The following is a 23,546-nucleotide window of genomic DNA, read 5'->3' as shown; positions in this document are numbered from 1 at the left end:
TGAAAGTTTTAAAAGTTTTATTTAACACGTGACACCACATTGTCTTCAGACTGGTGACAGCCTCAACGGGCATGGGAGGGAAGAGGAAACCTCAGAAGGAATGCCTCAGTTTCTTGGCAACATGGAGGTCCAGGTATTCATCCAGGAATCGGCTTCCTATCCCCAGCACAGCCAGAACAGTCAGCAAGGTCAGAGCCCCAGTGCTCAGTCTGAAACCAGTGATCCTGCGGGGCGAACAGGAAGGGGTGAGGTGCAATGGGGACCCTGGGGTCCTGGTGACGGCTGCTCATTGTTGGAACTGCTCAGCACTTCAACAATAGACCATTGGAAATGTTTAGCTCATCGTGAAAAGTAAAGGGAATGCCAAGCCCCTGAGGTCAGCCAGCCCCCTGGCCAGCTCCCCCACCTAAACATTCTAGAAACAATGCGGAATTCTTGCTAGGATCTGCAGTTCTTGTGCAATAGGCAGATTCACACTTTCGGTTTTTTTCTCATCCCGTGCCTAATTGTGTGGTTTGGCAAGACTGGCCTCAAGCAACGTGGGTCACTTTGGTCACCCATACTCCAAGTGTTCCTAATCTTCTCAGGAGCAGAAAACACATCTGCTGTACCTCCACAAACATGCCGTTAGCTGCTTCTCCTTACCGTCTGTCAGCAGCTTCCGCATAGCCCCAGAAGTACTTGTGACGAGCGTATAGGTACACGAGACCCAGACCGGTCGCAAAAACTGTGCAAGGAATAAGAGAAAGAAAATGTATAGGATTTAATGAACGTTTCCCAAAATAAGGTGTGGAGACTGAGGAAGTAGTTTAAGAATATCTTCCTGACAAAATATATGTGCCCAGAATAAATAATCCTTATAATAATAAAAGAAAAGCAACTTTTCTAAATAAGTGAAATATTTGAATACACAGTTTACACAAGAAGGTAAATAAATGAGCCGGTAATCTCATGAAAAATGTTTCGACACAATTCGAGGTCAGCAAACTGCTAATCACAAGCTGCAATGAGAGGCAGCGGCTCAAGCCTAGCTGCTGAGGTCAAGCTCCAGGACTCAGGAGAGGAGGAAGGCGAGAACAGATCCCAGCGTTCCTCTTTGAGCTCCATGTGGGCTCTGTGGCATACGCGTCAACACGCATAGAGCATGAACACACAAGTAATGATAATAAGTAAAAAAAAAAAATCCATTTTGAATGTTTTTAGACTACAGTGAGATGTTACCTTCAAGTACCCAGCAGAATGGTTAGATTTTTTTAAATTATTTTATTTTTTTGTTTGGTTGTTTGGTTGGTTGATTGGTTGGTTTTTCAAGATATGGTTTCTCTCCTAACAGCCTTGGCTGTTCTGGAACTCACTTTGTAGACAAGAGCTGGCCTTGAACTCAGAGATCCACCTGTCTCTGCCTCCTTGAGTGCTGGGATTAAAGGCTTGCGCCACCATTCCAAACATGGCTAGACTTTTAAGACCAACAATGTAACATGGTGAGGATGTAGAACAATTGGATCAACACCCATCACTGGTAGGATGCAAAATCACACAGCCAGTTTGGGGGAAGTTCTGGAAGCTTCTTATGAAAGTAAAATATCATTTAACCCAATTGAATTAATTATTAATTAATTATTAATAGAATTAATAATTCTATTCTTATGTATTTACTCAAGACATGTGCTTTAAAAAAGACCCATTCAAGAACATTCAGGAAAACTATGATCGGTCGTCACAATTATGAATTATGTATTCCTAGTAACCCAGAGATGAAATAGTCTGGAAGTTTATCATCGGGAGACTTGATAACCAGACACTGTAGTCCTTCAGTACACTACCACTCCACAGTGAATGAAAAGAAATGAAGCAGCATGGTGAATCGCAGTAGCCCTTTGCCGTGGACCGATGCATTCCACCTCAGTGCGGACTACATTATTCCCATCACATGAAGTTCAAGAATGGGAAAAACCAAACTGTGGAAAGATCAGAGCCCTGAGAGGAGTGAGAATGAATGGGTGCAGGGGCAAGACTAGACTTCTTGAGCGGTGGCCACGTTACGTACCTTGATAGGGAATTGATTCATACCAGTGTTAAACTCCATTGAACACCTAAGATCTGTAAACTTTACCACATGTAAGTTTTATCCCCAAAAAACACAAACACAATATTGATGTTGCCAGCATTCTGACCAGTCAAAATATTGATATCTTCTTAAAATGAGGCCCCTTCCTCAGCACCACGCAGATGCAGACTGTCTAGAGCCTCTGTCTGGGACTGTAACATGCTGTTGCATTAAATTCACTATTTTACTTGGTCACCGAGACTTTTTTTAATTTCCTGTAAATGCCAGGTGTTTTCTAAGGATTTGGTCAGCAGTTGCCTGCCTTGCTGAAGTTATTATTCTAGATCTGGGGCTATAGCTCAGTAAAGTGCTTGGCCAGCATGTTCGGTTCCTTGGGTTCAATCCTCAGCACCCAAGAAGATAAAATGAAGAGAAAAAAAAACCTTCTTGTCTACCCATTACTGCTCCTTTGTATGATAGAGGTCTGCGTGTGTGCGTGTGCGTGTGCGTGTGCATGTGTGTGTGTGTGTGTGTGTGTGTGTGTGTGTGTGTGTTGCATGATGTGCATGTTCATGGAAGCGCGTGGGCACGTGGAAGTGCTTCCATGCACGTACATACTGAAGCCAGAGATTGATGTCAGGTATCATCCCCAGGCACTATCCCTACCCCTCTTTTATTTTGAGTCAGGGTCTCTCGTTGAGCTTGGAGCTCACTGGTCAGAGCCTGTCTCTCTCCCTCCTCCCTCCTTGCCGCTGGGTTAGAGATGCATGTGCTTCCATGCCAGGCTCTCTGTGTGGATGCTGGGGTCAGAACTCAAGTCTTTATAGCTGGCACTCTAAGGACTGAGTCATCTCACCAGCCCCTGACGGCGTTTTATTCTATCAATAGGATGGAGACAGGAAAATTGCAGGCTTGAAAGAGTTATGAAAAAGCTGAGGGGCAATGTGGGCCAGAAAGGAGCTGGAGGAGTGCTGTCTTCTTAGAAGGGGCTCTGGGGGGTACTGCTGAGGGAGGAGGCACCAAAGGATGGGAACAAGGGGACCCATCGCAGTGGAAGAGCTGCCTGGCATCTGAGGATGTTAAGATTCTGGGCATGCTCTCTTTTTGAGAATTACTATCCCAACCTACTGAATTATTCCCCCCCTCCCCAAAGCCAATGAGCAGCCAGGGGCAGCTTCAGAGGCAACTTACTTTGGGAGAGAAAAGAATGATGATACCCAATAACCCTTTTCTGCTAGGCGATCGGCCTCATTCAGGCCATCATAGGAAAATCCGAGGGGTCAAGCGACAGAGACAGGATTCCATTATCTAAAGGCACTTCCCTTATTAGTTGTTAATATGCCCTTAGATGAAAAGGAACAGCCACTTTCTCTCGTGCCATTAAGGAACAAAAGGATGAGTTGAGTAAAGTTTAAAAGTCATTCTCTAAAGGTCATTGTATCTGAAATTCCTCAGTTGACAGTAAAGACTACAAGAAAGAGATTGATGAAGGTTCCCTGCAAGCAGCTGGATTTTAGTTTATTTAAATCTTAGCAATCAAATGCACACCCAAATGAGGCCATGACAGTTACCAGGAATTAAAGGGGATTCTATTTCTCCAGCTAGGGTGTCCATACAGGTCGAACCCCCAAATACGTGGGTACATGGAGCCCTCAGCTCCCCAAGGAAGCTTCAGGCAAACAGAGAGGGGGGGGTCTGCTTGCAGACTTGCTGCGTTCAAAGTGCAGTACCACGTCCTCCTGGACCCCTGGGACAAGTATCGCTAGCTCTGCTCTGCCTTTGAGTGGAAGATTTTCTCCATGTTGGTGAATATCAGGTTGGACAACCTAACATTTGTGTGTCTCAGTTTCCTCATATGTAAAATGGGAATCAATTCTTGACCCTGTTTCATATGAAAGTTTTAAATCCTCCAAGTCTATGAGCTTCAGAAAATGACCTGGCACACAGTAGTAACTGTTTCATAAACGTGGCTGCCGTGCGAGTGAACTGCTTTCTGTGTTCTGATCCTTCGGTGAGATTAGATTGTTAGATTTGAAGACAAGGTTCATGTCACTTTTATCCTTGAGTATCTACCATATAGTTTATTTCAAGTTGTGAATGGTCTAGAGCCACATATACGAACCCTATTTCATCTAAGATGTTTATGCTGAGGAGTAGGAGGATGTTTGGACCCAAACTCTTGGCTTTGTACATGCCAAGCAAGTATTCGGCCACGGAGCTACATTAACCCTTACTTTGTTGTGTGGTTGTTGTTGCTGCCATATTTACATCCCAATCAAAGTTTCCTCTCCCTCCCCTCTCCCCAGTTCCTCCCCTCACCCCACTCCATCTGCTCCTCCTTCACTGTTTCTCTTCAGATGCAGGCGGGACTCCCTGGGTATCAGCCAGCCAGGGTATATCAAGCTGCAGTGAAGCTGGGCCCCTCCTCTTCTATTAGGCTGGACGAGGTAATCCAGTAGGAAGGATGGGTCCAAAGAGCAGGCAGCAGAGTCAGAGACAGCCGCTGCGCTCAGTGTCAGAGCCTCACACAAGACCAAGCTACACAGCTGTCACACGCAGGCACGCAGAGGGCCTAGGTCAGCCCCATGCGGGCTCCCGGGTTGTTGGTTCAGTCTCTGTGAGCCCCGATGAGCCCAGGTTATTTAGCTGGAGTCTTACTACGCAGCTCTGCCTCTAGATTCCGAGTGCTGGAATCTCAGGTATTTACCACTGTATCCAACTGCTAGCGTTCGGGTTTCTTTTTTAATTATTGAACTGAATCACATTGAAGCCATATCAGCACACTTACAATTTGGATGTACAGAGCCATTGCTTCAAGTATTTAAAGTCATTTCCAGCATCAGTAGCTGTATGGCCATCTATCTGCCCCTTAATCGTGCTGAAACCCCATACTCATCTGTGGAATGAGTTGACGTGTTCTTATAATTACCTTGATTGAAATACCACCCAGCCATCCACAGTGTTACGAGGAATACGGAATAAAACTCCAAAGAGTTTTGTCTGCAGGGGGAAAAAAATAAAGAGGAAGTTTAATTCATGGAGAAACATACACTAATGTATTGACTTTCCACCTGCAGGTGAGCATTCAATCTGTTCAAACAAAAATAATACAAGAACTTACTTAGGAAAGTTAAAGGATCCTTCCATGTAAAAAGAGTCTTTCAAGGTGAACCGCCAACATTGTTCAAACCACAGTGCTGGGCCCAAGCTCATTCTCCGACACACAGATTGTCACTAGAGGAGCAAGTCATGGCTCTTTTCTAGAAGACAGGCCTCCAGAGCCTACATGCCATTCTGTGCCTTATCCGAGTGACTCAAGAGGCTACTTGATTCCTATTAAACAGATTTCTGCTTTAAAATTCCCTGATACCCATGACTTTCAACTTCAGTCACTCAGAACATTCAGGTGGTCTTTAAATAATTCCCCTAAAACCTTCTGAAGTAAAGAAATGATGCATTTAATTCTCATTCCCTGTGGTGGGAAAGTAAGACCAAGAGCTAGTTGGCTGACGTGCTTTGAAGGTCACTACAGGTCTTGCAGAGGGCCCAGGTTCACTTCCCAGCACCCACATGGCAGTTCACCACCGTCTGTAACTTCTGGCCTCTGAGGGCCCCAGGCACACAAAGTGCTGCCCAGATAGACATGCAGGCAAAACAATCCTAGACACCAAGTGAAAATCAGAATTAGTAGACAGCACCACCAAATTGCCTCCACATGTGGGAAACTCAGATGGAAATCTTGATACTATTTTAAGCACAAGGGAATAGTTCTCCAGGATCTACAATTAACTCCTCTGTACCTAGCAGAGAAGGAGAAAGATGAGATGCAGTAGGTGTAAGGTTCGCTCAGTCTTACTAACAGAGAGTGTAACCAGAGAACACAGAGTTCTCAGTCCTCATTTTAACACCGCTGGAAGCCATGTAACAATAATCTGTGATTTCTGAGCCAGGTGATACATGCCTGTCATCTCAGCTGTTTGGGAAGCTGAGGCAGATTTCTACATTCAAGTCCTGCCTGGGCTACAGAGTGAGTTCAAGGCCAGCCTGAGCAACTTAGTGAGACCTTGTCTCAAAATGAACATGGGGGTGGCTGTTGCTGGAGAAGAGGACCTGAGTTCAGATCCCAACAGCCATCTCAAGCGGCTCATAACCACCTGTAACTCCAGATCCAGGATACTCAGTGCCCTCTTCTTGCCCCTATAGGTACCCATACACATGTGCCTGTATACACAGATCGCACATACACATAAATAAAAATAATAATCAAATATTTTTTAAGAGTTGAGATGTTGCCGGGCGGTGATGGCACACATCTTTAATCCCAGCACTCAGGAGGCAGAGCCAGGCAGATTTCTGTGAGTTTGAGGCCAGCCTGGTCTATAGAGTGAGATCCAGGACAGGCTCCAAAGCTACACTGAAAAACCCTGTCTCGAAAAAAAAAAAAAAAAAAAACAAAAAAAAAAAAAAAAAAAAAAAAAAAAAGAGTCAGGGTGTTTCTTAGTTATGGGGTGTTTTCCTAGCATGTGCATTCTCTAAATTCAACCCCTACCCACTCTATGGAAATGAGAAAAGTGAAGAGTTGACGAAGCCCACCTGCACAGACCAGCCATGGCTGCCGCAGCATCCTGAAGGACAGGTGGAAAGTCCCAACCCCGCCAAGTGAAGCAGTGAGGACCCCCTTTTGCTCTCCAGGGGCCAGGAAATGGGAAATGAATGGTGCTGTTGTAGAAACCCTTTTCTTTTCTGTCGTCACGTCATTTCTTTGCGGCCTGAAAGGCCATGAGTGGCCCGAGGAAGCTCTCCCATGGAGCTCAGCACAAGCCAGAGGAGCAGCCCTCTGGTACATGGAGAAATGACTAAGGTGTTTCTTTCTCTGCATCCTTGGCATGATTTTCCTTCTGATGGTTTCGTAAGTTTGTAAGTAGCTATGATAGGTTAAGTGGAAAGATACTTCTACATTTCCGTAGGAAGAATAATGACAGTTAGCTAAAAATAAGACCCTATTTCTCAGCATTTTCCTTTCCTTGGCTAGAGCCATAGAATCTCTTCCAGGGGACAAAAGAGAACAGTATGGGAGGGTTCTAACCCTTTCCACAGTCAGTGCAACTTCCTGGCCCTTTTTGGAAACATCCCACAATTGCACTGTCCTTTATTAGGTTTCATGATACACCTTAAATTACTCCAGGTGAGTTTTCCCACATCTTCTTATTCAAAATTGGCTGTGACATTTTAAACACTTCAGAAGCATCATTCACAGAAGACTATCTGCAGGGCTTTCTTTGCACTGAATTAATGACCTTGGTGTCACATTTGAGGAGCAGAGATACTACACAGAGCCTCCTAGCCACACCCCAGTTCCACTATAGGGAGATAGAACGGTCTGGGAGCCTGTGGTCTCTTTGGGGTCTGTCCACAGAGGCTGACATGCTGATGTGCTTTTGTGCCCTTGCCTGAAAGAGGAAGAAAGCCCCTTGGAAGAAATGAGAACGGAGGAGCTGTTATGGGTCTTCCCCTGCTGCTCACGCTGGAGAACTGTTCCTCAGCGGAGAACAGTGTGGGTGTGGATGGGTGGCCTTTGTGAAGGGCTCAGGGAGACTCCAGACACAAGCAGTACCAGGCCTCGGGTGACAAGGCGCAGTTGGAGAGAGGACCCTGAACCTCATTTCCCACGGCCGCACCCCGAGCAGTCCCAGGATTTGGCCCAGTGTCTTAGATGGGGTTTCTATTGTGGTGACGAAAACACCAGGACCAAAAAGCAAGTTGGGGAGGAAAGGGTTTCTTCGGCTTACACTTCTGCATTGCTGTTCATCACTGAAGGAAGTCAGGACAGGAGTTCGCACAGGGCAGGATCCTGGAGGCAGGAGCTGATGCAGACGCCAGGAGAGGCATTGCTTACTGGCTTGCTCCCATGGCTTGCTCAGTCTGCTTTCTCATAGAACACAAGACCTCCAGTCCAGGGATGGCCCCACCCACAATAGGCTGGGCCCTCCCCCACTGATCACTAATTAAGAAAAGGCTTGCCAACAGCCCGATCTTAGGGAGGCATTGTCTCAGTTGAGGTTCCCTCCCTCCAGATAACTCTAGCTTGTGTTGAGCTGACAGAAAAGTAGCCAGGATGCCCAGGTATGGACAGTGCTCCAGAACCCAAAGAGAGTAAGTACCATGTGCACTGAGGCCCACCATTTAGCGAGTTGAAGCTGGGGCTGGGTCACTGGGAACACCCCAACTTCCAGAAGTAATCAAGAGGATGGAAGTGTGGCAGCTCAGATGCAGGGTGAGCAGAGGGTGGTTAGAGGCCGTTGAGATGGGGCAAGAGTTGATGGAAGCTCCATGTGTGGTCATGGAAAGGAAAAGCCCAGAGTCCTAGGGCAGGTAACTCTATATTCTGCATCTTTATCCCCCAAGGAATGGGTCCCTTGTCCCCTTACAAACAAGAGTCACTCCTGGACTCCGCCAACCTCTTGTCCTTCTTTGCAGACATGCCTCAAGCCTGGGTTCCTCGAAAATGCCGTGTGTCCTTTGCTTTTGTCGTAGCCATGACGAAGTGTCCTACAAAAACAACTGAAGGAAGGAAGAAGGACTTGTTTTGTCTCACAGTTCGAGGGGACCGTCCGCCACAGCAGGGAGAGCCTGGCGACAGCCGTGGGGCAGCTGGTTGTATCGCCTCCCCAGCCAACAATCGGAGAGAAGAATGCGGCTTGCTCAGTAGCAGCTTCCTTAGTCATCTTTACTTTAGACTGGGACCGCAACCCATAGGATGGTGCCACACACATCCCGGGTGGGTCCGTCCCCCTCAGTTAGACCTCTCAGGAAACAGCTTCAAACAAGCTCAGAGGTGTGTCTCCTAAGCGTTTTCAAATCCAGACCACTTAGAAGGAATAGCCATCCTACGTGCGTCTTCATCCGTTTCCCATTACCGCTTTCAGACATTGGAAATAATTCTCTGACTGCAGGCTGGGGTCCCTGCTATCCCCTGCTGTCTGCCTTGGTAGTATTGAAACACCTGGAGTCCCGTTCTATCTGCTCATGATCAGGGGTACCTTTCTCCCGCCAGCAGTACCTCTGAGACCCTGAAAGCTCCCACGGCATGACGACAAAGCGTGGTGTGACTCATGGTAACCACTAGTATAAACTGTCAGCAGATATGTTCAAGTTAAGGGAACCGAATACTGAAAACCCCTATACCGCTGGTGATGACTATCTGCATCCTATCCCCTCCCCTGCATGTCCACATAGGGAAAAATGGGCTGCGTTGAGTCATTTTCTGATCACAGACCCCATTGTGAAGTAACCCTGAGTTCTTTGCACATTGACACCCCTGTAGAAATACAGGGGAGGGGGCCATTTATTATTTAAAGCAGATGTCACCAAGGACATCAAATTCCACACCAGGGAGAGAACCTGAAAAGGTCTTCACCTGAGGGCCAGTAGGGGGAGCAAGTGTCCTGCTTGGCCTGCACTTGCGATACTTTCTAGAGTGTGGAACTTTAAGTTCTGAAACCAGTACAGACCCTGGTACACTGCCCTGGTTTGTCCGGTGCCAAAATATTTTAGGATACGTGGGGCTTACGGGAGAAAATGGGAAAAGCCTGAGAAAAACTGAAACCACTGGGCACTGTGATGATCGCGTGGGCTCTGTGTGTCTCCACAGGATGGAGCCGAGGCTGCAGGCTGTGCCTTGCCCAGGGTAATTCCATCTTGCAAGCAGCCTTTGGCTCCATGTCGAGTGCACATGCCGAGGAAAATAGCTCTGGGTCCACCCACAGACACCACCAGCTGTCCAGCTCTGCCCATGGAGCACAGACTGAGAGCAAACTCAACCTACGAGTTCAAAGGTAGCACTTTTAAGTTTATCAAAATAAAGCAGGAGCCTATGCGTGCCTGGGGAGATTCAAACCATATTAGAAATCACAGGCCCAAGACTTGTCAATCACACTAGACCAATGAAAGATGTAACACCCTCACCTGGACCCCATAAAAGGACACCTAGCACCGCCCATCAGCTAGTTATCAAACCAACCTCTCTGTGCATCTAGGGACCCACAAGCAGAGAAGTTTAGCTGTACCCTGGACTTCAGCTGGGCATGACCCCTATTGCCTCAAGCAGCTCACTCAAATTGCTGTAGTCAGGCCTGTGTGTCACCTGTAGTGTCCTACCCCTTTGGGGCTCAGCCACGTGACCCTGTGTGGCAGGACTCTGCATACCTTCAGCAGCTGTCCAACTGGGTTCCCTGATGTCACATCTGATCACATATGGCAACTCTCTTTGCATCTGTATTGGCTCTCTGCCTCCAGCAAAGCCTCCAGGAACTCTGTGGTCTTCTTAACCTTTTTGTAATCATTCTGTAGGATGTGTGCTATAATGTGTGATCTCCGAGTTGATAATAGTAATTAACAGTGAAGTATAAGAATTTACTGCTGCCAATGGCCAGCTAAAAAGCAAAACCAGGACTGCTTGGCAAACAGCAGGCCACAAAATGATGCAGCTTGTGAATTCACTGTTCAATGCCTTCTGACACTGTGGAAACATCCAAATGTGTCTGCCTCTGTTTCCGGCAGGATGCACTCACATCATCCTCAGGGATACCGTGGTAGAGACTGACACCAGGCAGTTAACACTGCTGAAAGCCCCCATTGGCCTGCTGTCAGGGAGCCTGGGTCGCTGGACATGTAGACATGTGGCCCCTGAAAACTCTCACCTGGGTCTAAGAGCTGGGAGCTGGGAGACCCTGTGATCCAAGTAGACTACAGAGTCTTGATCATGTTTGGAGCTGGGGCGGGGGGGGGGGGTATCAAATTGGGCTCTGCAGTTCCAAACCTCGTCATTTCTAAAACATGAGTCTCCACGCCTTTCTGATCATAGTGTGAGCTCCATTAGAATGCTGCTGAGGCTCTATTGGGACCCATAGATCCCCAGCCTTCTTTTTACCAATGGAAAGTGAGAGAAGTTAAATATGTCACCTCTGGGCCACCTGGTTAAGTAATCGTTATATCATTGTTCCCCTTTTATAGCCACAGACAGAAAGAGGACTGAGGACCTGGGTGGAGGAACCTGGACCTCTGTGACTATGCCAAAGTCACCTCCACAGGGACACCCAGAGAGATCAGGGGACCAAGACATAAACTTCCATTGTGTTGAACCTCTGAGAATGTGGGACACTCAACTAGAAAATGATGTTGTGTGTGTTACAGAAGACAGGGAACAAAAAAGATGAGAGTCTAAGAATAAATATAAATAGAAGTAGGTTACTTAGAAGCAGGAGCTAGCTCACTGTAAGTAGTAAGAGAAAAGAACCTATAGTGAAAAGCTTGTTTTGATAACAAATATTATGGTGGGAACAGAGAACCGACAGAGGGATAATAGGAAGGTTAGGCTTAAAACAGTGACGTCGGGGACACTGGGGAGAATAAACAAGCTGGCTAGCAACCAAGAGACAGCCAAGCAGATCAGGTGAGAGCCAGGACGGGCTCTGAGCCCGAGTCAGCAGGCCGGCTGGCTCCTCTGAAGCCCCAGCCCCACCCTGTTCCCTGGAGAACATATGCAAGGCACTGCTGCCCTTGCACATAACAACGTGAACTGTGGGTAAGAATGGCTTCTAACGAGAAACGTCCACCTAGTCTAGAAAGGATACTATCCCTAGACCACACCCTACACACAAGATTGCAGCCCCATCCATGAGCAAGAAAAGACAGCATGGTTTAATTAACAGCCACCGCCGGACACCTGCCAGGTCCATGGCTAGCAGGCTAAGGGTGATCACAGTCAAGGTCGGCAGCTAACAAAGGGTAAGTCAGAGATGGACAAAGGAAGGACTTCAGCCACCCTTAACTGAGTGGGCAGTGAGCAAACAGCGTTATCATCTCCCTGGTAGGGTCAGGAGCCATGGAGGGGGTGGGGCCTGTTGGCTCTGCCCATGATAGCCCAGAAAACTAACCAACTGCAAAAGAAACTACATCGGTCATTGTCTCATTTCTGCCGAAAGTCCTATAAAAAAAAACTCCTACATAAAACGATTTGATGATCTCTTTTTTCCTCTCTAGGAACCCCTCCCACTCTCAGGAATTTCTCTCACTTTTCCTTTAGTGACCCTCAGTAAAGCTCACTTCCCTTCGATAACCCCCACCCATGTCCACTTTTTAATCTTGGTCTGTGTGAAACAAGGAACTCAGGAACCACTGTCTCGGGTTGACTTACAGTGACCATTGACTTTCCAACACCCATTGTGGTGGTTTGAAGAGAATGGCCCCCATAGGCTCGTCGGTTTGAATAATTGGTCCCTAGTTGGTGGAACTATTTAGGAAGGATTAGGAGGTGTGGCCTTGTTGGAGGAGTGTCACTGGGGTGTTGGTGGCAGGGGGGTGGGGGAGGGGGTGAGGGGGTGGGGGGCACGGGAGTGAGGTTTTAAAAGCCCATGCCAGGCCAGTTATCTCTCTCTGCATCCTATGTGTGGATCAAGATGCAAGCAAGCTCTCAGCTACTGCTCCAGCGCCTTGCCCGCCTGCCTGCTGCCATGATCCCCACCATGATGGTCATGGATTCTAAGCCTCTGGAATCGTTAGTCCCAGTAAAGCCTTTCCTCTATAAGTTGCCTTGATCCTGGTGTTTTATCACAGCAGTAGAAAAATAACTAAGGCACCCTAAGGCCCTGGGTCATGTCCACTTGGGCCAAGAAAGGTCCCATCATTCTCAAAAACTGCACCACTTAGGGTAACCCTCTTGGTGCAAGGGAAGCCTCTGGTGTGAAGTTTTTCTCAGCACCTCTTTTAGTTGATAGATTCCTGTACATATGACACAAACTTCTGTGTTCAACAACCTCGTTCCAAAAAGCTGGGGACGGGGACATTCTCAAAGGGCATGAACTTCTGCATGCAACAACCTCATTCCCAAAAGCAGAGAGGGCGACATTCTCACAAGGGAAAAGCTGGCCAGCCCTAGAACCTTTCTAACCCCGTGCTCATTGTAGGAAAGCTTTTAAAATAAGAAGAGGCCGGGCATTCGAAGGAGGCTTTTAAAACCCTTTCTCCTTCAAGATTCTTTCTCTGCTTCCTTTCTCCCGTGTCTGTTCTGCTGACTCACTTTGACTCAGCAGCTGCAAACTCACAGCTGTCCAGCCCTGGTCTGTGAACTTTGGAAAGCAAGAAGGCCTTTGAATTCTGACTCGAGCAGACAAGTCAGAGCAACAGCTCGTCATGTCCAGAGAAGGCCTCTGGGGTGAGAAAGGGACTATTGGAGGTCATGCATAAGCAGATTCCTATCTAACTTGCTCCTTATAGGATGGGCTTTCTGGTGATCCAGGAACTGAGGAGGCTGAAACAGGAATTTCAGGTCAGCCTGAGCTACATAGCGAGAGCCTCAATTAATTAACTTAACTAATTAAATTGTTCCTTTTAGGGGAAGTCCCCGATGGGAATACAGCAGGAGATGGACCCTGGTGGCAGCCAGCAACTGCCACCCGGCAACTGAGCTGCTGTAGACAGAGGATGAACCATGAAAGTCCAAGACTTATAGCTCTGCAGATCCCCCCTGCCTGTCACTGAACACACCACTGAGTCATTCAGTATCTTGGGCATCCTCTTTAAATAACTCAGTGGATGAAGGGCATTGTAGGGCTTCCAGCTAATACCCAGGATTGTGAGCTTCCTCAGAAATGCTCAGGCCAGAGAGATGGCGCAGCTGTGGCTGTGTGCACACCTTAATGTCCAGCCCTGTAAAGGACAGACCTGGTCTCCTGGGGGCTTGCTGGCTGCCAGCCTGGGTCTGGGATCAGTGAAACGCTCTGTCTTAAAGGAATAGAGTGGAGCATGATAGAGCAGGACACCTGACGGCCTTCCTCTGCTCCTGTGTGCAAACATGTGTGGACTGTGTAGTGAGATCCTGCTTTAAAACAAAAACAGAGTCAACGAAATTTTTTTTTAAAAAAAAAGATAAAAACGGCATGGTCTGTAAGAAGGTTCGGTGAGTTCAAGTGCTCACTGTGAAAGCTGAGTTCAATCCCAAGGGTAGGAAAGAACTAAATCCGAGCTGGTCTCTGACGACACACAGTGCTGTGCGCGCACACACACCACACACACACACCACCGCACACACCACACCCGCCACCACGCACACACCACACGCCGCACACCCCCACCACGCCCCACTATAAATAAACAAAGCACAACTAAGAAGAAACATAGCTAATATGCTGAGTAGCTGATTCTTGACGAGCGGTTGCATGTTGAAGTTATTAGTCTGAACTCAAGTGTCAGCATAAACAGAGCAAAGCTTCCTTCAGTCTACGACAGCACCAACAAACCGCTGTGGTCATAGACTGCAGTTTGCTTTGGATCAGGCTTATAATTACATAAATTTTTGTCTAAAAAAAAAAAATTTTAAGTTTTGAAAAAAAGCTGCAATATGAGCTGTCCCACCCAGAAAATAAGAGATGTCTCATAGTGTGGTCAGCACGGAAGGACTGCAGTTTCACCTCCCTGTGAAGACAGGCTCGAAGGAAGCATTGATTTTTATTTTTTGTGTTTTTGTGTTGTGTGTGTGTGTTTTTTTTTTTTTTTTGTTTTTGTTTTTGTTTTGTGTTGTCTGTGTGTCTGTGTCTGTGTGTGTGTGTGTATGTGTATGTGTGTATGTGTGCAGGTCCACAGGCCTGTGTGCATGTGATAGTCAGAGGACATTCAGCAGGCATCAGTTCCAGGTTTCCATCTTGTGGATCCTGGGAATCAAACTTAGGCCTCTACCCACTGAGCCACCTCTCTGGCCCAGGAAATGTGTTGAAACTGCAACACTATCAATTCACCATTTGGACCAATTTTCTAGACTTTACCAAAGCCTTCAATCTAAAGCCACCAAGGCATTTGAATTAGGATAGAATTTTTTTTAAGTTTTAGCAATAACATAAAAAATGGCCCTGGGTAAAATTGTGGCTGCTGTTCTTATGATTTTAAAAATCGTATTGTGGGGCTGGAGAGATGGCTCAGAGGTTAAGAACACTGCTTGTTCTTCCAGAGGTCCTGAGTTCAATTCTCAGCAACCACATGGTGGCTCACAACCATCTGTAATGAGATCTGGAGCCCTCTTCTGGCCTGCAGGGATATGTGCAGACAGAACACTGTATACATAATAAATAAATAAATCTTTTTAAAAAAAAATCGTATTGTGACACGGGAAAAACTCCAGTCATCTCCAAGACTTCTCCCTGGAGGGAGGGGAAAGGACTCAGGGAAGGAAGTCTGGCCAGCAACCCTGGTGTGCCGGGACACCATCACGGCCATCTCTGCTCATGATCTCAGCCTGAAGAGGCCTGCTGCAAGAGACACGCTGAAGCTGCTCTCAGAGGATGCTGGTGTGCGGTCATTTCTTACCAGAGAAAGACTGAGCAGTGCCTCTGGGCACTTGGGCCTTGCTGAGGGCTGTGTGGTAGAGAAACATGCAGGGAACAGGGGCGTTTCTGTGGAAGTCAGCAACACCTAACGAGATTCCATGCTTCAGCCCAGGACAGGAAGAAACAGAGTGTGTTCCTTCCTCAGAACTCAAGGAAGTCACTGTGGAGGAGCATAATAAAGAGCCAAGCTGGCTTTGCAAAGACTTAGGGAGTTCTGTCAGGGACCTCACATAAAGTCTACCTGCTATGCTCCTGCCAAATAGAATCTGAATTAGCCAGACTTGTCCTGAACCTTAGAATTCAAGGCAAGAACTTGACTGGTGCCAGAGACAGTCCAAGAGGAAATACAGGCAATGGGAGAGGACTGCCCCAATGGCCCCCTCCATCAAGCTACCTCTTGGCTCCAAATCCCCCTTGACAGTGCAAGGGTTTGGTTTTAGGGTTCTTGTTTTGTTTGGTTTTGGTTTTGGTGAGGGATGTTGTTGTAGTTTGGTTTGGGTTGGCTTTGGGTTGGTTTGGATTTTGGGTTTTGGGGTTCTGAGACAGGGTTTCTCTGTGTAGCCCTGGCTGTCCTGGAACTCACTCTGTAGACCAGGCTGGCCTTGAACTCAGAGATCTTCCTGCCTCTGCTTCTGGGTGGCGCGCACCACCACTCCTGGCTGTGAGCATTTTCTATGAACCCTGTGTCTGTTCCACCATGGCTAAGCAAACAAACTAAGTTCTGATAAATGAAGTGAGCTGTGTATTTCTTTTATAAACATCTTCAGAGAAACATTTGGAAATGGTGTCCAGCTTCATTTCCAGGACGGAAGGAGCCCGGTTACAGAAGGGGACGGGGAAGACACAGACTTGAAAGAGAGTCAATGTGAGGAACCAGTGAGGAGGAAAGGGAACCCAGGAGTGGCCCTCAGCTCTAACCTGCAGGAAGCCTCCCACACCCAGACGCAGCTCTCCGTTCAATAGGGGCAAAGTGAGGGGAGCCGAGACCTCCCCCCAAGGTGACTTTGTAAACGTCTTGTGACTCCGAGAGCACGAACCTATCACTGGTCCCACCTTCAGCCGCCGCACACGCCACTTGCTAGTTTTCGATAAATCAGTTGTTGCGGTTGGTTGGTTTGGGGGCTTGTTTAGTCTCTTCTGTGGTTTTCTTTTGTTGGGGGGCTGTGGTTTTGCGGTGCAACCCAAGGCAATCTGTACACGAGGCAATCACTTCACCACTGAGCTCTGTCCCCAACTCTTGGTCACAGGGTCTCACTGTGTAATTCAGGCTGGCCTTGCTTATGGCAGCCACCCTAATTCAAATTGCGGTCCATTCCAACTCATGTAGCTTCATCCCATCTCAGACTCTCATATGAGGTTTTCAGAGCACAAATCTCTCTCTGTCCGATTGGTGTCCATCTTTGGTCCTCCTTGGTTTGTATGCTCCAAAAGGGCAAGGGCTCTTGGTTTGTTCACTGATACAAGCTAAGCCATAGTACATGGAGATACTCATAAATATTTAACATGTATTTTTGCTTAAGGTGTGAAATGAAAGTCAGAGTTCAAAACAGATAATAACTTGAACATGAAGACCATAAGGACTTGGGAAATTGAAGTAGGTAGGACTTACCTGGTAGGGTTTGATAGTATTAATATTTGTGAAATATTATTTAAACAGAAATGATGCTTGGAATTTTTTTTAAGCAATTAATGAAATCCTCAAATGGAAAAGAAGAAATTGTGCTCATGAGCCCCAAGGCCATAATGATTTAACATCATCAACAGCAGCAAGAGAACAGCAGAAAGAGAAAATAAGCTCCGGAGTTGGAATGGTTATCTCTGAAAGTCGTTCAGCTGGTGAAAAGTAGACATTTGGGGAATTCTCCAGAATGAACGAGTACCCCCAAATAGGAGAACTTAAGATAAAAGAAAACTAAAGAATCAACTCAAGAACAACTAGCATGTTTGAGAAAAGAATAAAAACATGAAAAAGAAATTGGGGCGGGGGAATGTGGGTTTTTTTTTTTTTTTTTTTTTTTTTTTTTAATCTCTGGAACAGAAGGACATGAGTTTCAGGACCATAACGAGGCCTGCTCTGGGGTTCAGCATGATGTAATGCAGAAGAGGTCTGTGGGGCACAGAGCACCCCAGAGCCTCTCAACTGTCCCCATACCACGTGACAAGGCCTGGAAGGGAAGTGTCAACAATATCCAAAGATATGAGAAAGTGATGGAGCAATTGTCTCACAATTCTGAAGGTGTAAGGTTTTTAATATGGATATATGTACCTACCCAGGCCCTCAGTGATGTGAGGCTGGGGGTAGGCTGTATCCAAACAGGACAAGCCTCAAAATTCTGCAGACCTGAGATCCTCTCAGTAGGCTTCTAGACATGGTGTCTTAGCATGAATCTGAAGTTCCCCCACAGGCCCATGTGTTACAGAGTTGGTGGTGTAATCTTCAGGAATTGGACATGGTAGGAGGGTGTGGGTCATTGGGGTATACCCTTGAAGGGATGGTGGGGCCGAGACTCTTTTTTAGGTGAGCAGGGTTTGTCCCACCACATGCTTCCGCCAGGATGAGTGTGCCACCCATGTCCAAAGCAATGGAGCCAACAGAGCAGAACATCTAAAACTGGACCAAAATCAATCTTTCCTCTCTGTAAGTTGCTGATCTCATGTACTGTAACAGATTTGTTACAAAGCTAACAAGCATGCTCCACTAAAATAAGAGACAAAAATAATTGGAATCCAGGAAGCAGGTGATCCAAATCCAGAGAGTATAAAGCAAATCCTAGGAGGGCGATGGGAAGACCCAGGATAACAGCCATGTGGTAGCTCTAAAGAGCATCCTCTGCACTGTAGCGGAACGGGGGGAGGATTCAGGCAGACTGGCTCAAAGCGGGAAAAGAATGTTAGCAGACAGCCAGTGCATCTGAAAGTGCTCAGAGGAGAAACTCAGCTCTATAGAAGGATTAAGAATGAAACCAAGGCAGCAAAGAAGCAATTATTAGTCCTAAGAAAAATAAGACCTGCACAAGAAGGAAATATGATCACAGAATAGTATGCAGCTCCACTCCAACATCGTTTACTTAATCACAGTGGTACAAACACCGGCTCCAGGTTTAATGCAACAAAATGACACAACACAGGAGAAGAAGAGAGAATAATGTGACATTCTTTCATAAAAGGACCTAAACTAGAAAGGCCTGAAACTGTGGACCAGTAAACAGCAGTGAGGTCACAGTGTTGGCAGGCACAAGAGACAGTGACTTGTAATGAGACTCATCAGACCACTCTGTTTCCAGGCTGTGCACAGGCTGATAAAGCAAACATTTACTTTTAGGTGTAAAACACACTGGCACCAAACCAATACTTGCTACTTGACATACCAAAAGTATTTAAAGACAGCTAGGACGGGAATGACTTCTCCTTGTATGGTTTGATGTTACTTGAAACTGTCTTGTGGGCTTTCCCAGTACACTTTGAAGCAAAGGGAGAGCTCAGTCTATGAAATCAAGGGTCTGACCAAGAAACCATGTTGTCAGCCCAAGGGTCTTGCCTTACCAAACTGAATTCAAGGTGCAATTTTTTAATAACCAAAATGAGACAAGAACTATACAAGAAAATATAGATGAACCTTAGTCATGGACATAAGAGAAATCCTAAGTACTAATGAAAGAACCCAGCAGTGAGCAAGTATTCATAAAGGCAATAAAAGTTTCCAAAGCACTAGGCTTCGGGTGAAATATAAAGGTTACCCTAACTTCTACAGGAAAGTGCACAGTGTTTACGGCAGAAGGTTCTGTGTGTGTCTGGAAAGGCAGGCAGCACAGGATGATCAAAACCACTGAGAACTCATGCATCTCAGGACAGCTCATTCTTACATGCTTTGGATTTTAGGAAATGGTTCTTGAAGAAATTGGCAGAAGAAGAAAAGAAATTATGAAATAGTTCCACTTGAATCTACTGAACCCTCATAGGGCTGGAGAGGTCTCTTGGATCAAGCCACCATGTTTGAGAGACACCGCCACTCTTCCCAAGTTGCAGCCTTTGGGGTAAACAGAGCAGCCCTACTAGACCTGTCCTAAAGTTGGGTAGATAACATACACTGGATGTTTCATGATAGTGGAACCCGAGACTGGTGCACAGTGACTTATCATGGCTGCTAACCGAAGATGAACTTAGGACCTTCTCTAGTATTCATTCCCCTCATCAGAATCTGTCTGTCTCTGGATGACCTGCCTGTTTCTGGATATTTGATTGCACTGTGAACTCCCAAAACTGTGTTAATAAAATCAACCTTGGATCAGGGTGCGGAGCCAGCAACTAGTTGGCAGGAATTAGCCATAAAGATTACAGAGGAGCCAGGAAGGCAGATAGAGAAAGGCACAGGAAGGAGCAGGAGGGACATAAAGACTCATGGGCCTTTTGTGGTTTGAGAAGAGTGGAGAGAGGGGTCTCTGGCCAAAAAGGAAGGTCAGCTGGCTGCTTCCTGGCCTCTCTGAGCTAGCAGGTTTTCACCCCAACATCTGACTCCCGAGTCTTTATTGGTAAAGAGCAGCTTAGTTAAAAAAAACAATACCTGCCTGTGTGAGAAGCATTACTTACTGAGCACGAAATATTCTCTCAAAATCCAGGGACCCTGTGACTGCCGGCGGTGCAATCTTGTATTTTAATCTCGCTCGTCCAACATTCAAAGTAAAATACACTGTAAGGAGAAGAGATGATGTGTTAAAGTGTGGCCCATCACTGGTCATCAGCAAAGCGTGAGTACAGTTGGGTAGCATGATGACCTGCTAGAAATCATCAAATGAAACAGACTGGCCTGAGCCCCAGGGACCTGGCTGTCTCTGCCTCCTTAGCACTAGGAAGGCAACCCTGCACCCCTGTGCCTAGCTTGTTTTGTTTTGTTTTCACATGAGTTCTGGGGAATCACACTCAAGTCTATGGGTTTGCAAAGCAAGTTCTTTACCGCCTGAATTATCTCCCCGCTCCCTCATCTCCTCCTTACTTCATAATTACCTCCTGGCATCTATCATTTCCTTTCCCATTATCTCCCCCAATTTCGTGTCCTTAATTGTTGCCTCAAACACGACTTGGTCTCACTTTAATATCTCAACATCCGCTTCTGACTCACTGACGTTTTAAAAATCTCACACCGAGTTTGTGGCTTCTGTCTCCACGGAAGAGTGAGTACTCACGGCGGAGCTTTTCCTCCTGACTCAGAGCATACTTCCCTTGGGCAGGAAGTCAGGGCTGAGCCTGGCTAAGGAAGGGCTCCCTTCATGGGCTCCTGTCCTTCTCTTTGACTCCCAGTTAACTGTGGCTTAAGGGTTAAACTATGAAAATGGACACCCTAAGTGTGTGCTGGCTGAGGACTGAAACATCTGAAAAGTGAGAGGTGGGCTCTGATTCTTTTCAACCTTTCTGGGCAGTGTAATTATGGACAAGCAAGCAACTCATGAGACCAACTGGAACCAAAATGTGGGAAATCTGTCTATTAGGAAGAAACTGGAAATGGCCACAATGTTCTGGCCATCACTGTGCACAGAACAAACTCTGGGCTGTTACCATGGCTTCTGATTTGTTTCACAGCCCTGAAGGAAACACCTAGGGACTGAAAACAAGGAAGGCTGTGTGTTCCTGGACTGACCAATGAGGATGACACAAAAGAAGAGGCCTAACCCTGAACCTGACCCTGACCCTGACCCTAACCCTATCCCTAACCTAACCTTAACCCTAACCCTAACCAACCCCTAACCCTAACCCTAACCCTAACCCTAATCCTAAACCCTAGCCCTAACCCTAACCCTAACCCTAACCCTAACCTAACCCTAACCCTAACCCTCACCCTCACCCTCACCCTCACCCTAACCCTAACCCTAACCCTAACCCTGACCCTAACCCTAACTGCTTGCATGTCTGTATGTCAATCTGTTCTCTGATTGGTCAATAAATAAACACTGATTGCATGGCCAGGCAGAAGTAGATGGATAAGGAGAGAGAGAATTCTGGGAAGCGAAGCTGAGGCAGGGAGACACTGCCAGCCGCTGCTGCCATGACCAGCAGCATGTGAAGTTGCCAGTAAGCCACCAGCCACGTGGAAGGTATAGATTTATGAAATGGATTAATTTAACTATAAAACAGTTACAAGAAGCCTGCCAGCCATACAGTTTGTAAGCTATATAAGTCTCTGTGTTTACTTGGTTGGGTCTGAGCGGCTGTGGAACTGGCGGATGACAGAGATTTGTCTTGACTGTGGGCCAGGCCAGAAAACTCTACCAACACCTAACCCTAACCCTAACCCAGTTCAGTTTCTCTCAACACCGTGACCTGCAGCCAGTAGGCACCTGTCTGCCACACCAGCCAATGTGAGGACTTCCTCAGTAAATGGGAAGGGTATGTGACGACCCACAATGGGAAGGAATATCTGGGCTCGGTGTCAGCCTCTGGGGTAAAAGCCCCGATCTACACTCTAGGCTCAGGGTCTCAGGAAGATCATGGCTGTCGATGGCGCACAATGACGGTGAACAAGTCATTTTACCCATTCTGTGGAAAGACTGAATTTCTCTTCTCACACCTGTGGGCACAGTCACCTTTGTTTTGCCCATCTTTCCTCTTTCCTGGGGTGGGGGGATGCTTGTGTGCTAGGGACGGTGAAGGGAGGACCCTCCCCCCACTGCTGATGACCACTCCGTCACAGATGGATCCTTCCCTGGGGAAGCTGCTTCTCCACTGGGCAGCTTCTCTCTGCAGGTAAGAGGTTCAGGACAGGAACAGTGTTCAGGACCTATGGGCCAGTCACCATGGAGGCACTTCCTACTCAGAATCCTGTTTAACTTCCTGTGCTGAGGATGTGGAAGAGCAGAATACCCTGCTTGGGGGCTGGACCAGACAGATATGGGTGGGTTTGCCTTAAAAGCCTGAACTGTTAGTGCCTTGACACAAAGTGTCCTAATTCTGTGAACAACAGACGTCTGTTGAAGTGGCCAGCTAGGCAGTATCTCTCTGTCTCTCTGTCTCTGTCTCTCTCTGCGTTCCACTCCCAACAATTAAATATTTTTCTATCACAGACATTCTTCCACTCTCTTCCTGTCTCCTTCCCCCCTCACCATTGAACCGCCTAACTTCTGGTCCCAGTTCACAGTGTCCTCAGCATCAGGAGGCACACAAAAGGCCCTCTGTGGGGAGAGAGCCTCTGTGGTAGGGGCATGCAGCCCTGGCCCCTGCCTGCTCTGCATTGACAGGATCAGAGCACACTGATCGCTTGGACCCAAGTTCTTCTGTGGGTGCTAGCAGATACCTGCTCTGTTCCACATAAACTGGCAAACAAAACGTGTCTGAAGGTTTAAGGTTGTCCCTCATCCCCAAAGCAAACCGGCTAGGCTAGTCCCTGAGTAAATGTGAAGACCTGGACTTGGTCACTAGGCAGAGCAGTCTTTTGCCTCCTGCGGTGTGCGGCCCACCCTGTCCCCAGCCCTCAGACCTGGTTCCGGATACACGCACCCCGGGAAGACTGAACAGGCATTCTTGGTAAGAAACTGTTCGCTAAGCGTGTAGAGCAGATACCACGAGATGAGTAACTGTGGCTCTTGGGGAGACAGAGCCTCCGTTCAACCAGGCAGAGGGGTGCGGAGTCATCCTGGTAGGGAGCTGCCGTGATGTTTAGAATTCATTACTTGATCTGAACTGCACATTCCTGTAGAACTTTACCTCGGTGATCATATCTGCCCGGCAGCTTCTCTAAGAAAACAAACTAAATGTTTACGACCAAGTTTAGAAACAGGAACAGTTTCCTGGTGAACAGTCCTAATGGATATTTGCCATGTGCTCATGTCCCCACCTGACACTCCTGATGCTCCTCTGCACTGGGATGGGGACTGTCACCACAGATGATGCAGAGTCACTGGGCTCTGAGGCCTATCACATCCCTGTGAGAACATGCCCAAATTCTACCCACCCCAGGGAAGGAGGGCGCAGGCCACCCTAAGCAGTCTATGCTCTGCTGGTCACCCAGGCCTACTGACCAAACGAAGGCATGAAACCCAAACACTGGAACAGCCTCTTTCTTTCTTCCTTTCCTTCTTTCCTCCTTTCTTTCTTTCTTTCTTTCTTTCTTTCTTTCTTTCTTTCTTTCTTTCTTT

General features: G+C 47.1%; 1 protein-coding gene across 1 annotated transcript in view; it reads right to left on the bottom strand.

Moving 5' to 3' along the window:
* Nucleotides 1-23,546, bottom strand: part of Mgst2 (microsomal glutathione S-transferase 2) — a 23,963-nt gene continuing 417 nt past the window's right edge. The window contains exons 2-5 of the mRNA XM_028873381.2: nucleotides 20,011-20,110; nucleotides 4,977-5,047; nucleotides 646-727; nucleotides 1-224 (exon numbers count right to left, since the gene is read on the bottom strand). Of these exons, the coding sequence (XP_028729214.1) occupies nucleotides 92-224; nucleotides 646-727; nucleotides 4,977-5,047; nucleotides 20,011-20,110 (386 nt within the window). The 3' untranslated portion in view covers nucleotides 1-91. The remainder of the gene's footprint in view (nucleotides 225-645; nucleotides 728-4,976; nucleotides 5,048-20,010; nucleotides 20,111-23,546) is intronic.

This window comes from Peromyscus leucopus, chromosome 6, assembly GCF_004664715.2.
Source record: "Peromyscus leucopus breed LL Stock chromosome 6, UCI_PerLeu_2.1, whole genome shotgun sequence".
Classification (NCBI taxonomy): Eukaryota; Metazoa; Chordata; class Mammalia; order Rodentia; family Cricetidae; genus Peromyscus; species Peromyscus leucopus.
Note: the sequence above shows the minus strand (reverse complement) of the source record. Positions and strands in the feature narration are given on the sequence as shown.